The sequence below is a fragment of the Molothrus ater genome, chromosome 16 (genome assembly GCF_012460135.2).
Source record: "Molothrus ater isolate BHLD 08-10-18 breed brown headed cowbird chromosome 16, BPBGC_Mater_1.1, whole genome shotgun sequence".
NCBI lineage: Eukaryota > Metazoa > Chordata > Aves > Passeriformes > Icteridae > Molothrus > Molothrus ater.
This window is the reverse complement of record NC_050493.2, coordinates 1,504,634-1,517,059: the sequence shown is the minus strand read 5'-3', so window position 1 is coordinate 1,517,059 and position 12,426 is coordinate 1,504,634. Positions and strand designations below refer to the sequence as shown.

At 56.2% G+C, this 12,426-nt stretch overlaps 2 protein-coding genes across 4 annotated transcripts; one reads left to right on the top strand and one right to left on the bottom strand.

Moving 5' to 3' along the window:
• Positions 1-813: 813 nt before the first annotated feature.
• Positions 814-9,791, bottom strand: HAGH (hydroxyacylglutathione hydrolase). Of its 3 annotated transcripts, XM_036392466.1 has the most exons (10): positions 9,715-9,791; positions 8,143-8,168; positions 6,741-6,922; positions 6,182-6,246; positions 5,285-5,402; positions 3,978-4,086; positions 3,020-3,123; positions 2,535-2,636; positions 2,208-2,287; positions 814-1,901 (listed from the first exon to the last, which is right to left on the bottom strand). In XM_036392466.1, the coding sequence occupies exons 3-10, from the start codon at positions 6,843-6,845 to the stop codon at positions 1,802-1,804; spliced, it is 783 nt and encodes a 260-aa protein (XP_036248359.1). In that variant the 5' UTR covers positions 6,846-6,922; positions 8,143-8,168; positions 9,715-9,791; the 3' UTR covers positions 814-1,801. The 3 variants fall into 3 exon arrangements, with proteins under 3 accessions (XP_036248359.1, XP_036248360.1, XP_036248358.1); XM_036392467.1 differs by lacking the exon at positions 8,143-8,168; XM_036392465.2 differs by lacking the exons at positions 8,143-8,168; positions 9,715-9,791 and adding an exon at positions 9,614-9,634.
• Positions 9,792-9,846: 55 nt separating this feature from the next.
• On the top strand, positions 9,847-11,177 carry FAHD1 (fumarylacetoacetate hydrolase domain containing 1). Its single transcript, XM_036392819.2, has one exon. The coding sequence runs from the start codon at positions 9,908-9,910 to the stop codon at positions 10,592-10,594; it is 687 nt and encodes a 228-aa protein (XP_036248712.1). The 5' UTR covers positions 9,847-9,907; the 3' UTR covers positions 10,595-11,177.
• The last annotated feature ends 1,249 nt before the right edge of the window (positions 11,178-12,426 follow it).

Sequence of the window (12,426 nt, the reverse complement as noted above, 5' to 3'; positions counted from 1 at the left end):
CTGAGCTGAGCAACCCAGGGCTGGGGCAGGGCTGGCCATGGCCCCCACATGGAATTGTTGAGGCTGGTAAAGTCCTCTGAGACAGAATCCAACCATTCCCCCCGAAACCAAAGCCAGCACTGACCCATGTCCCCAAGTGCCACATGCACAGGGCTGTCAGATCCCCTCAGGGATGGGGACTCCACCCCTGCCCTGGGCAGCTGTGCTAGCGCTGGGCAGCGTTTCCAGGAAGGAATTTTCCCTAAAATCCCACCCTGAGCTGCCCTGGCCCAGCCTGAGGCCGTTCCCTCTGCTCCTGTCCCTGTTCCCTGGGATAAGATCCCAAATCCCCCCGGCTGTGCCCTCCTGGCAGGAGCTGTGCAGAGCCACAAGGGCCCCCTGAGCCTCCTTTGCTCCAGGCTGAGCCCCTGCCCAGCTCCCTCAGGGATTCTGCAGCCCCTGCCCGGCTCCCTCAGGGACTCTGCAGCCCCTGCCCGGCTCCCTCAGGGATTCTGCAGCCCCTGCCCGGCTCCCTCAGGGATTCTGCAGCCCCTTCCCCAGCCCTGCTCCCTTCCCTGGCCACGCTCCAGCCCCTCCATGTCCCTCTTGTCCTGAGGGGCCCAAATGCCCCTGGTGAGGAAGGACTGGCACTCACAAGGAGCAAAACCAGAGCTGAACCCTCCCCTGTTCCCCTTCCACAAAAATACAGCTACCACCAAAGCCCCTGGGGTCCCCACAATGTCACCCACTCACCCCAGGATTAGGGAGAGTGACACTCCCAGCTGGTTGGCTTCAATCTCTAGTCCAAACCCAAGAAATTAAGGAATCTGTGAGTTAACAACCTCTGCTTCCAGCTGTTATTTATTTCCCCTCTGCCCAGCCCTCAGGACAGTCACACTCAGGTGTGGCAGTCACAGCATTCCAGGAGACACCACAGCTTTAGGCAACACTTTTCTCTCTGAACCACATAAAATTCAGCATTTTAAAGCAAATGGAGACCTGGTGCCACCCCCCATCCCTGCTCACCTGGGGACAGGTAACAACTGCTCAGCTGCCTGTGACTCCCAGGCCTGCTGCGAGGGTGTCACCACCCTCAGGGGGACAGGCACTCACCAGGAGTGGCTGCTCCTGCATTCTGAGGCACCAGCCAAAGCCCTGGCACAGGTCACACACAGGGGACAGCAGGGAGCAGCTTCATGCAACAGCCTGGGGACTCAAAGGGTGCAAGCACAGCAATGCCTGGGGACCAGAGAGCAGCTGGATGGCCTCAGAGCCACCCCCAGAGCCAGGGCAGCCCGTGGGGCTCACAAGTGACTCCCTGAAGCAGCACTGGCACAGCAGGTCTGTCCCTGGAACTGGTTTTGGTGGAGCCAGGAGGACACCCAGAATGTTGAAGAAGCAGCATGGAGGAAACATTGGAATCTTCAGCTCCTGAATTTGGTCTCTGCTTCACACAAAGACATCTCAGTCCCACCTTCTGCATCCACAGCAAGGACAGGAGCTTCTTCCTAAACCTCCAGGCTTGATCCTGCCCAGCCTGGAGTCTCACACCAACATTTGCACAATGATCTCTGCAGGTGACACTGACAGCTTGAGAGAGCAAGAGGAGGATAAATATTCTTCATCATAATATAAATATGCTGTAGAACATCTCAACAAGGGCAAAGTGCTTTTTTTTTTCCTTAATTAAAACAAAACAAAAAAAAACCTAAAGAAAACTTGTCTCAACCACGACAGAAGATTTGACTTCTAAAACATCTGAATGGTCTAAATGACACTTGAAGTGACATTAAAGTGATGAATAAAGTGATGCAGGCAGGGCTCAGTCCTTGGGCACTCTGAAGTTGTCCTTCTCTTTCCTGATGGCCCCCATGACCCGCACAGGGTCGCTCTCCCCAGCGTGCTCCTGGACTGACTTCTCCCTGCCAGGAGGGAAGAGCAGGCTCAGGGCTCAAGGCTGAACTTCAGCATCAAACCCTGGGCTTTGGCACAGCTCTCAGCCTGGTTTGCAGGCTCAGGAGGAAATGGCATTTCTGTGCCCCAGCAGCACCTGCTGGATGAAGAAACAGGACACACCAAAGCCTGTTCTGCCTCCTGAGCCAGGGAATGATGCTCAGCACAACCCCCAAACCAGGAACCTTCTGCCAGGACAGCCAGTGAGAGCCTTGGAGGCACCCAGACAGGGACAGTTCCCCCTTCCCAGAGCCCCCCAAGCAGGGGCTCCCTACCTCACTCTCATGAAGGGGTTGTAGGTGAACTCCTCAGCGATGGTGGAGGGGATGGTGGGCTCTCCACTGTCATACTGGGCCTGCAAAGAGGGACACAGGGCTGCTCCACCAGGGATTCTGGGGAGCAGGGAGTGTCCTGGACAGAACAGGAGCTTCCAGGCAGGGAACTTCTCCCCCAGAGAGCAAAGTGTGGGCACAGCCAAACCCTGCTCCCCTACAACACAAGAGCCAGGAGCTGCAGGATGCTCCCTCTGCTCTCCCCAGCATTGTCTCCTCTCCTGCAGCTCCTGAGCAAGGCTCTGTGTGCAGGGAGGAGGAGCAGCTCACCTTGGCCCAGGCCAGCTTCTCCTGGATGTTGGGGTTCCTGGGTTCCACGTGCCGAGCAAACTTGAGGTTGTTGATGGTGTACTCGTGGCCACAGTAAACCCTCTGGGAAGAGGAAGGGACAGTGACACTGGGCACTGCAAAGGCACCCAGGGGGACTGCCAGGTGCCAACAGCACAGGAACAGCACACTCCACCCAACAGCCCCAAATGGAGACAGGCACACGTGCCAGGACTCAGCAGGCAGGACAAGCTGCCAGCAGAACAGATGAGAGCCCCATGTCCCAGCCCCTGCTCCTTCCCCACAAAGCACAAACACATTTGGGGCAGGCCAGTCCTCCCCAGGGCACTGCAGCACCACAGAACTCCTGTAAGCACCCATTCCTTGCACACAGCAGAGTGTCTGTGCACAGCAGCACCCTCAGGGTGTTTCTCTGCTCTGGGTGCTGCTTTGGGCTGCCTCACTCACACAAAAGGACAGGTTTGTACCGTTCGGGGGTCCAGGCTGCCCAAAATCTCAATCAGTGCCTTGTACATCTCTTCTGGGGTGCCCTCGAAGAACTTCCCACAGCCAGCCACGAACAGGGTGTCACCTGCAGGGGTGACATGGCATCAGGCCCACAGCAGGCTGCCCACACCAGCCTGGGGGCTCAGCCCTGCCACTGCTGCCCCAGCACGGCAGCTGAGCACGGGGACAGCCACACCAACACTGCTGGCAAACGTGGAAGCCTCAGCAGGCACCTCCTGCCAGCACCTCTGAGCTGTGGGCAGCCCCTGTCCCCTGCTGTCCCTCCTACAGGGGACAAGAACACTCGTTCTTTGCTGTGAAACTGAACAAAGATGAGTCGCCTCTATTTTCTCCTCAGTGCTCCCTAAAATCTTGTTTAAGGCTCTTTCTCTTCCATGCAGGAGCTTCTGTGAGCTCTGGAGAACACAGGGATGAAGCACAGCCCCAGAGAAGGGGAATCCTTCTCCCCAAAGCAGGATCCAGGCCCTGGCCACCAGCAGTGGAGCACCAGCCCTCTCTGAGTCCCCTACTCTCTCTCTCCTCTCTCTGCTGTCAGACCTGAGCACAGATATATGGAAAAGCAACAGGGCTTGGGATCAGCCAGTTTGGCCTGAGGCAGGAAACCAACAGCTCTTTACTCCAGGAAAAAAAAAAAAAAACGCTGGATGTAGGATTCATGGTAGGATTCATGGTAGGATTCATGGTAGGATTCATGCAGGGCTCACTCCTGATGCTGCCTGCAGGGTCTGTGCAGCCCTGGCTCACAAATCCAGAGGGGCTTCCCCAGCTCCACCTACAGCTCCTGCTTGGAAAGGGGAGCAAGATGTGGAAGTCAAGCAGCTGCCCTGGCAGGAAGGGAGGGATGCACATCCAGAGCCAGAGGCACCCAGGCAGAGGGGGAGCTTCTGTTTTTTGCAAGGGAACCTCCCAACTCCTCACCTGTAAAAACTGCAGGTGGCTCGGAGCTATTTGGCTTAGTCACATAATAACAGATGTGTCCCGAGGTGTGACACGGCGTACTGAGGCATTTCACACTCAGAGATCCCACCTGGGAAGAAGGCAGAACACTAAAGCTGAAGCTGCAATGGCATGATTAGAAAAGAATTGCTACTCTCAGTGCTCTAATGGTCCTAAATCTGCCCCAGTCTGGCCAGGAAGCAGCAGCTCTGCTCCTGGGAGAGCCCAGGGAGGGAGGGAGGGCTGGCAGGGAGCTGCTTCCTCCAAGCAGGTGTCCTGACAAAGGGAACTGCCAGATCCTTTCATGTCCATGCACTCAAAGCTTGGTTGGCAGCAGGAGCCAACAGAGAATCCTAAACAAAGCTGATGGAGCGTGAAAAAAGCCCCAAACAGAAATGGAGCTGAAGGGGAGAAGCGGATGAGGAGAAGGCAAGGATTCAACATGGCCTCATGTGCCCACCTTCCTGTGCTCCCTCCTGTGCTGCTGCCCCTCCTGGGGTGCACCCGAGGCCAGCAGTGCCCTTCATGCCTGCTGCACCTGTCCCAGCAGTGCTGTCACCTGCCCCAGCAGTGCTGTCACCTGCCAGCTCCCTGCCAACAGGGGACAGCCAGGCTGGCACTGCTGTGCTCAGCCCATCTTCCAGCTGGCATCCCACAGGAACAGCTGGATCTGTTCTCCTGGATCTCGCCGTGCTCCTGGCAGAGCACAATCCCTGCCCTGTCACACAGCCCCTGTCAGACTGTCCCTGCCCTGTCACACAGCCCCTGCCCTGCCCTGTCATGCTGCCCCTGTCACACTGTCCCTCCCCTGCGCTGTCATGCTGCCCCTGTCACACTGTCCCTGCCCTGTCACACTCCCTGCCCTGTCCTTGTCCTGTTGTTCTCCTTGCCCTGTCATACTGTCCCTGTCACACAGCCCCTGTCACACAGCCCCTGCTGTCACACTGTCCCTCCCCTGCCCTGTCACGCTGTCCCTGTCCTGTTGTTCTCCATGCCCTGTCATGCTGCCCCTGTCACACTGTCCCTGCCCTTATCCTGTCACACTGTCCCTGTCACACTGTCCCTGCCCTGTCCCCCAGCTGCACAGGGACACCCAGCATGTCCCAGGTGCCCCAGTGCTGTCCTCACACAAGGCAGAGGGGTCGCAGTTCCCAGGGCTGGACAATGGTGAAAGCTGCATTTCAACCATCCCCCATGTGCTGAAAGGCACCAGAGCTGCCCAGCCCAGGTGGGAACAGAGCTGTGCCACAAGGAGGGGACGCCCAGAGCCCTGCAGGGCCTCCCTTTACCTTGAGAGCTGTCAGGTGGGACACTCTGTGGGTCAGGGCCCCCACCCTGCTGTCCCCCCCGTACACGCACAGCCCTGGCTCCATCTTCACCAGCTTCTCATTGCCTCCAGCATGGTCCCTGCAAGGGGAAAAAGGGCTTTAGGGAGGGATGAGCACAGGTTTATGCTCACTGGGAGTGCAGTGGTAAGCTCCAGGTGATCATTTCTGATCCAGCCTCTCCCAGGATCCATCACTCCTCCCAGCCAAGGACAGGCCACGACAGCAGGAGTGGAGATCATTTCTGCAGTAATTGGGGCAGTCAGAGGGGGAATCAATCCCTGACAAGTCCATCCCCAGTTGGGAAACAGCAGCCTTAGGGGCTGCCAGTAACCTCTGCAGTATCTGGGGCAGGGAGGGAATGGGGTGAGTGGAAAATGTGCAGTCCAGCACCCCACAAAACACCAGGGAGCAGGCACAGAGCTACCCCAGAGCCCAGCACTGCTGTGCTGCTGGTTTGTCCAGCTCAGGGCTGCTTGTTTCACTCTCCAGCCACAGGGGTGGCTCCACTCTGACCCACAGACAGATGACTACAGCAAAACATTCATGTTCCACCCCTAGCAGAGCTGATCTGCACTCTGTGATCCTCCCACAATGCTGACTGCAGGACGCCTCACGGGCCTGTCCTGGCACCTCAGCACCCCTGTGCTCCCTCCCACACCCTGCACTGCACCGGCTGCCTGCAAAAATCAGCATTTTAAAGGTGAAAGGCACTGACACACAGCTCTGCACAAAGCCTCTGCTCAGAGCAAGGCCAAAGGATGAGTTCTGATCCTTCTGTCTCAGAGATCACCTGGAGCCAGGAGAGCAGCAACCCCTGGCTCTGTGTGTGTGTGTGAGGGACCAGGACATGGTGGTTACCAGTGGTGGTGGGTGGTCAGGACAGTGGTCAGCTTCACTCCATGCTTTTTGACTGCATCCAAAACCTGCAGGAGGGACACAGGAGGAGAGTCACACCGTGGAACGAGCTGGCAGCACCCCTGGTGGCACCTGGGCACGAGGAGGGAGAGCCACAGCAGCCCTGCAGGAGCTCATCCCACCCAGGCTGGAGGGAGAGGACAGCAAATGAGCCCTAACCCAGCCCCACATCCCCTTTCCCTTTTCTGCCCTACATCAAATTAAGGCCAAAATCCCAAACCAGGTCAGTAATGCCTGGGGTGAGGGAGGGACACAGCAATCCCTGAAATGAGGGACACAGCAATCCCTGGGGTGAGTGAGGGACACAGCAATCCCTGAAATGAGGGACACAGCAATCCCTGGGATGACACAGCAATCCCTGGGGTGAGTGGGGGACACAGCAGTCCCTGGGGTGACCCCAGGCTGTCCTTCCAGCCTTTCCCCCACACCTGAGGCAGCGTGGGGCTCACTCCCTCCTGGAAGGCCATCCTGGAAGGCCATCCCAGAGCCAGGGGGGTGTTACCTTCTGGGGCTGCACAGGGTCGACGATGGCAGCCTCCCTGGTGTCCTGGTCGATGAGGAGGTACATGTAGTTGTCAGTGAGGGCTGGCAGGATTTCCACCTTCATGTCGGCCTGGCTCACTGCCTTGGGCTCCCTCAGCTCGTGCTCGGTGTGCAGGAATTGAGCTCGCAGCTGTGCTGGACCTGGGCACCCAAAAACAGCCAGAGCTCAGCCCTGGGAGGGGGACAGCAGGGACAGGGCATGGCAGGTGCCCCAGCTCACAGCACAGCCTGATCTGCCTCCTTCTGACAGGAGGGGAGAGGCCACCACAGGACAAAACCTGGTGCCCCTCAGGGCTCTGGGTGCTCCAGAGCTGCCCTGAGAAGGACAGGACACTTTGCTTTCCATGCAGGGACAACTCTGCACTTGCATCAGAGAGGAGATTTCAAGGGCCAGGAGAGCAGAATGGAGCTGGTCAAAGGTCAGCCTGGGACAGTGACTTTGCAAAAAAGGCACAAAGGACATGTCAGAGCCAAAAAACAAGAAGGAAGGAGGGCGAAAGAAAGGAGAAATACAGAAATACACTGCTCCAACAGAAACGTCCAGTTTGTATTTCTGGGGGAAATGTCACCCTGCAGTGCACATGGAGAGCAAACAGGCTCTCCAAGGGAGGAAGGCTCCCTACCCGGCCAGGTAACACAGGGCTCTTGCTCATGCCTGCCCTGATGCAACACCAGAGCCTCCATGTTTGCTTTTGGTTCAATGTTTAATCAGATCCAAGAAGCAAATCCCAGATGCAAATAACCTGGGCTCCACTGCTTGACTCTTAAAGAAATGACCAACCCTAAGAGGTGTTACCACACAAACTGAAGGAAGGGAAGCAAAGGCAGCAAGGTCTGGCATTGCTGGGGCCCTGCAGTTCAGAGCTGAGCTCAAACACTTGCAGGGAAAGAGGTGCCAGGCCCTGCAGGTCAGGAACTGCTGGCTGAGCACCCACGAGGTGTTTGCACAACCCAGAGGTGCCTGTGCTGGCTCAGACCCATTTCATTCTGCACCACTGACTCTCCCAAAGGCTCCTGACTTTCCTGCTTGGCCGCCTCCCTCCGTGCCACCGGGAGGGGTCCCCGTGCTGGTGCTCACCCTGTCCCACTGTCCCCAGCCTGCCCACCCCCGATAAGAGCAGCTCTGCAGGAGCCCCACAGTCCTGCAGATCTGCTCCTGCTGCCAGCCCAGCCTGGGCACAGGGAGCTGTCAGAGCCCTCTGGCACAACCATCCTGCCCAGAGCTTCTTCCCCTTCCACCTCCACCATCCCTGCTCATGAGGGAAGGGGAACCAGTGAAATTTAAAAAAAACCAACAAACCCAAGGCACAAAACAACAGGCATGCACTGGCTATTTACAGGATTGGGAGAAGTATCCCTACCTGCAGTGCTCCTCTGGAGAAGACTCCTTTCAAAAAAAGAACACAAAAAAAGCCTTTACTGTTCTTTGATGGGGAAAAACAATGCCCAAAAAACAACTGCTCACCAACAGGGAGAACTTTTGGATGCTGTCAGCCACAAGAGTTATCTATACTGGGTGTTTGTTTGCAGGCCAGACACCAACTAGGAGAAAAAAATACAACCAAACAAAAGGAAACAACCCAACCTTAGCTTCAACTCAAAGGAAATATTCACATACTTCAAATGCTTCTTTCTGATGAACCATCCCTAACCTTGGCCTGGATCCCACAGTCTCTTTGCATGTGTAATTTGCAATTCTTACCAAACAAACAAACAAGCTGCACCACATAAGGAAATGTTTCCAAACATTTAATTTCAACAAAGGAATGAGAAAGCATCCACCAAGAATGAAACTCATATGTTGTGAGTTGCCATGTGCAGCTCAGGAGCAGAGCAGGGAGCTCCTCACGCCCTGCTCAGACCTGTCCAGCCCAGAGGAGCTCCCTGGCCATGCTCAGATCCTGTCACACGCACAGCTCTGCCCCAGAACTCATTAATTTAAAAAATGCCCAGTGACTTCATTCTCGCTCAGCGTTGTCTGGAGCAGAGGGGTGGGACAGCAGTGGGACAGCAGTGGGACAGCAGGCTTAGAATCACCCACCTGGGCTTGTGGAATGGGTCACAGGCACAGCTGGAGGAGTTAATGTCAGCAGGCAGGTTCCCTCAGAGCCCGGCTGCTTCGTGCACTTCCTCCAGAACGTTTGGGGTTACTCTATTACATAAAAGAGTGGAAAATTCCCGTTCCAAGCGGGGCTGTCACTCAGAAATGACTGCACGCCCAGCTGCTGTGCTGCCTCACAAGAACCACGCTCACTCTTTACACTCTATGGGGATTTTTGGGATACCCAGCGAGTTTGTGGCTCCAGGAAATGTGTCCGAAGCCAGGGCAGCTCCCAGTCCCGGCAGGGGAAGGTGCAGAGCCCACCCTACGATCCCGGGACCTCGGGGCTGCTCGGTCTGGCACTGCCACACGGCAGCTCCCGGCAGCGTCCCTGCCACAGAACCCCGGCCAATCTCGCTCATCATAGCCACGTCTCAAAACCCCAACGATGCAAAACCACCTGCGCAGACTTCCCAGAGAGCCCAGGACAGCCTTTGAGGATTTAGGCCCGAAATGCAAGCGCAAGCTCGGACGGTTTGGGGTCGGTTCCATCACCGGTACAAGCTGTCACCCGCCGAACGCAGCCCGGCCCCCCATCCTCCTCCTCCTCCTCCTCCTCCCTGAGCACTGACCGGCGGCCCGAGGCTCCGCAGGGCCTCCGCGATGGGCTCAGCACGGCCCGGCCCCGGCTGCAGCTCAGAGCTCCCGGCCTGCTCGGGCCGTGAGTCAGCCCCAGGGCCGGGCACGCCCGGGGCCGCGAGGCACGGCCCGAGAGGAACCGCCGCACGTACCGGCTCGGAGAACGGCCCCGAGGACGGCCCCGGCTGCCAGGGCGGTGCCGAGCCCCCGCCAGCCCCCGCGGAGCATCGTGCACCCCGCCCGGCCCGGTTACCTTGGCTGTCCGCCCCAGGAGGCGGCGGCAGCGCCGGCACGGCCCGGCCCGGCCCGGCCCGGCGTGCGGGGGGCGGCGCTGCGCCCGGCCAGCCCCGGGCCCGGCCCCCGGCCCGCCCGCTCGGCCCGCGGAGGAGGAGCGGGAGGAGCGGCGGCGCCGTGCGGGGACCGGCAAGGACGCGGCAAGGGCGGCCATGGCCGGCTCCAAGCCGCTGTCCCGCTTCTGGGAGTGGGGCAGGAACATCGTGTGCGTGGGGCGCAACTACGCGGAGCACGCCAAGGAGATGGGCAGCGCCCTGCCCGCCGAGCCGCTCTTCTTCCTCAAGCCCTCCTCGGCCTACGTGCGGGAAGGGTCCCCGATCGTGCGGCCCTACTACTGCCGGAACCTGCACCACGAGGTGGAGCTGGGGGTGCTCATCGGCCGCAGGGCGCAGGCCGTGCCGCAGGACGCGGCCATGGAGCACGTGGCGGGCTATGCCCTGTGCCTGGACATGACCGCCCGCGACACCCAGGAGCAGTGCAAGAAGAAGGGGCTGCCCTGGACCTTGGCCAAAGGGTTCGGCTCCTCCTGCCCCGTCAGTGAGTTCGTGCCCAAGGAGAAGATCCCAGACCCGCACAAGCTGCAGATCTGGCTGAAGGTGAACGGGAAGCTGAGGCAGGAGGGGGACACCTCGTCCATGATCTTCTCCATCCCTTACCTGATCAGCTACATCAGCCACATATTCACCTTGGAAGAAGGGGACTTGATTCTCACGGGGTCTCCCAAAGGAGTGGGGTCGGTGGAGGCCAACGATGAGATCGAGGCGGGGATCAGGGACGTGGTGTCCATGAGGTTCAAGGTGGTACAGGGCACGGAACCCCGGAGCCCAAAAGGTGTTTGACTGCCACAGCCCCGTTTCCATGGAGGCTTCAACACACCTGGAGTGCGGCCCAGCCTGGAGCAGGTGGAGCCCAGAAGCTCCAGATTCCAAAGTTTAATTCCAAAACCGTACCTGGGAACTGGAGACGGAGACATTGGAGAGGGGAATGGGCCCGGCTGTTGTTCTGCATGTGCTTCTCTTCTGCTGATGCTTTGAGTATTGCCTTAAAATAAAAATTACTGATCAAAACAATTCAAACGATGATGTAGGAGCTAATGCTCAGCCATGCTGTGGAAAATCAAAGGTTTATGTGAAGATGTTCAGCCCTAAATCAAGAGTTGCAGCTTTGCAAAGAGTTTCCTCTACAAGAGAAAGATGTTTGATTTTTTGGATTAGGTTTGTGATTCCTCTCTGCTTTTTTCAAACATACAAATTAAAGAAGGATGGCTTTTCCTCCCACTCCAGGGGGCGAAGGCAGCAGGAAGTGTGCCAGATGTTTGGCAGATTGTTTTTTTCCTAAACTGAGATTTAAAAATGTTCTAAAAGTGAAATAATGTAAAAAGATCAAGAATAAAGAAGCATATGAATAAAGATCACCACCAAACTTTTCTTTTGAGTGTTTTCAATGTATTTTTTAGTAAAACTGTAACTGCAGCAGTTGCTGTTACCCAGTGCGGTGCGGTAGTTGGAGTTTTAAAGGTTTCCAGCTGCTGAAAGCCACGCTGGGTAACTTTCCCCAGTTCCCAACTCCAGCTGTTCCAGCACTCCCCACCGGTTTGCATGACAGCGAGTTCTCTTTCAATTCAACAGCAAGTTGTAAAATATAATTTAAAAAATCCTCCCCATGCAAACATCAAAACCTAGATTTTCAAAGGTTGCACTGAACTGGCTCACTTCTAATAAAAACAGATGGATGCTTTTGTTTTTACATAAATGCAAACCAGCAAAGTTAAACACTTTCATTTATCAGAGCCAGATCTTAATAACTGCTAGGAAATGCTTTGGTTTTAAAAGTGGGGAGTTCTACAGAGAAAAATCCTGTCTCCCAAAGGGAAGCAGCTCTGTGAGAGCAGCACAGTCCAGGGTGCTGCACACCACACTGGCAGAAGAAATTGAAGAATTCCTTTAGAATTTCTACAGAATTAAAATAGCCATTAGGGTGAACAGTTCTGGAAGAGGAAGGATGGAATTAAAGTGTCTGTACTGTTTGCATTTCCCATCTCTGGCAACAGCAGCAGGGCATTGTTTGCAGTTTGGTCTCCAGCCCTGGGTATTGACAGAGTTGGGATTAAGTTATTGGAAACATTCCCTTCAGAATGGGAATTGTTATGGCTGGGAAATGTTAAATCATTACTCCTACAAGAGGGATGCCATGACCCAATGCTGGCAGCATTTCTGGGGTCTTTATTGCCACCCACGAGTCAGGGCTGCAGCCTGGGATTGCTTGTCAGTATTTCCTGTTTCGGGGGGTTTTCTCTGTGCCACGTTGCTTTAAGGGGTAGGGAGGGATCAGAGTTCCCTGGGATGTCCTGGCCTAAAACCCTTTGGCAGAGCAGGGCTGGGGGATCTCCCTCTGTTGGAAACAGGCTGAGTCCCAGCGTGCTCAGGAGTGAGGATGTGACAAATACACCAGCAGGAGGGGAAGCTATGGACTGTTTATGAACTATGGAAGCTAGAAATATATTAAAAATAGGGGAAAAAATACATGGAGGAAGGCACAATATACATACCTGGGTTCTTTAATTCCAGCTTTGGTGAACAGAGTCCTGCTTACAGCCTCAGCTTGATTTTTTTGCTTGCCAGAGGTCACTGCTAATTGATTACTCTGCTCTAATTAGACCTAGTCTGCCCAA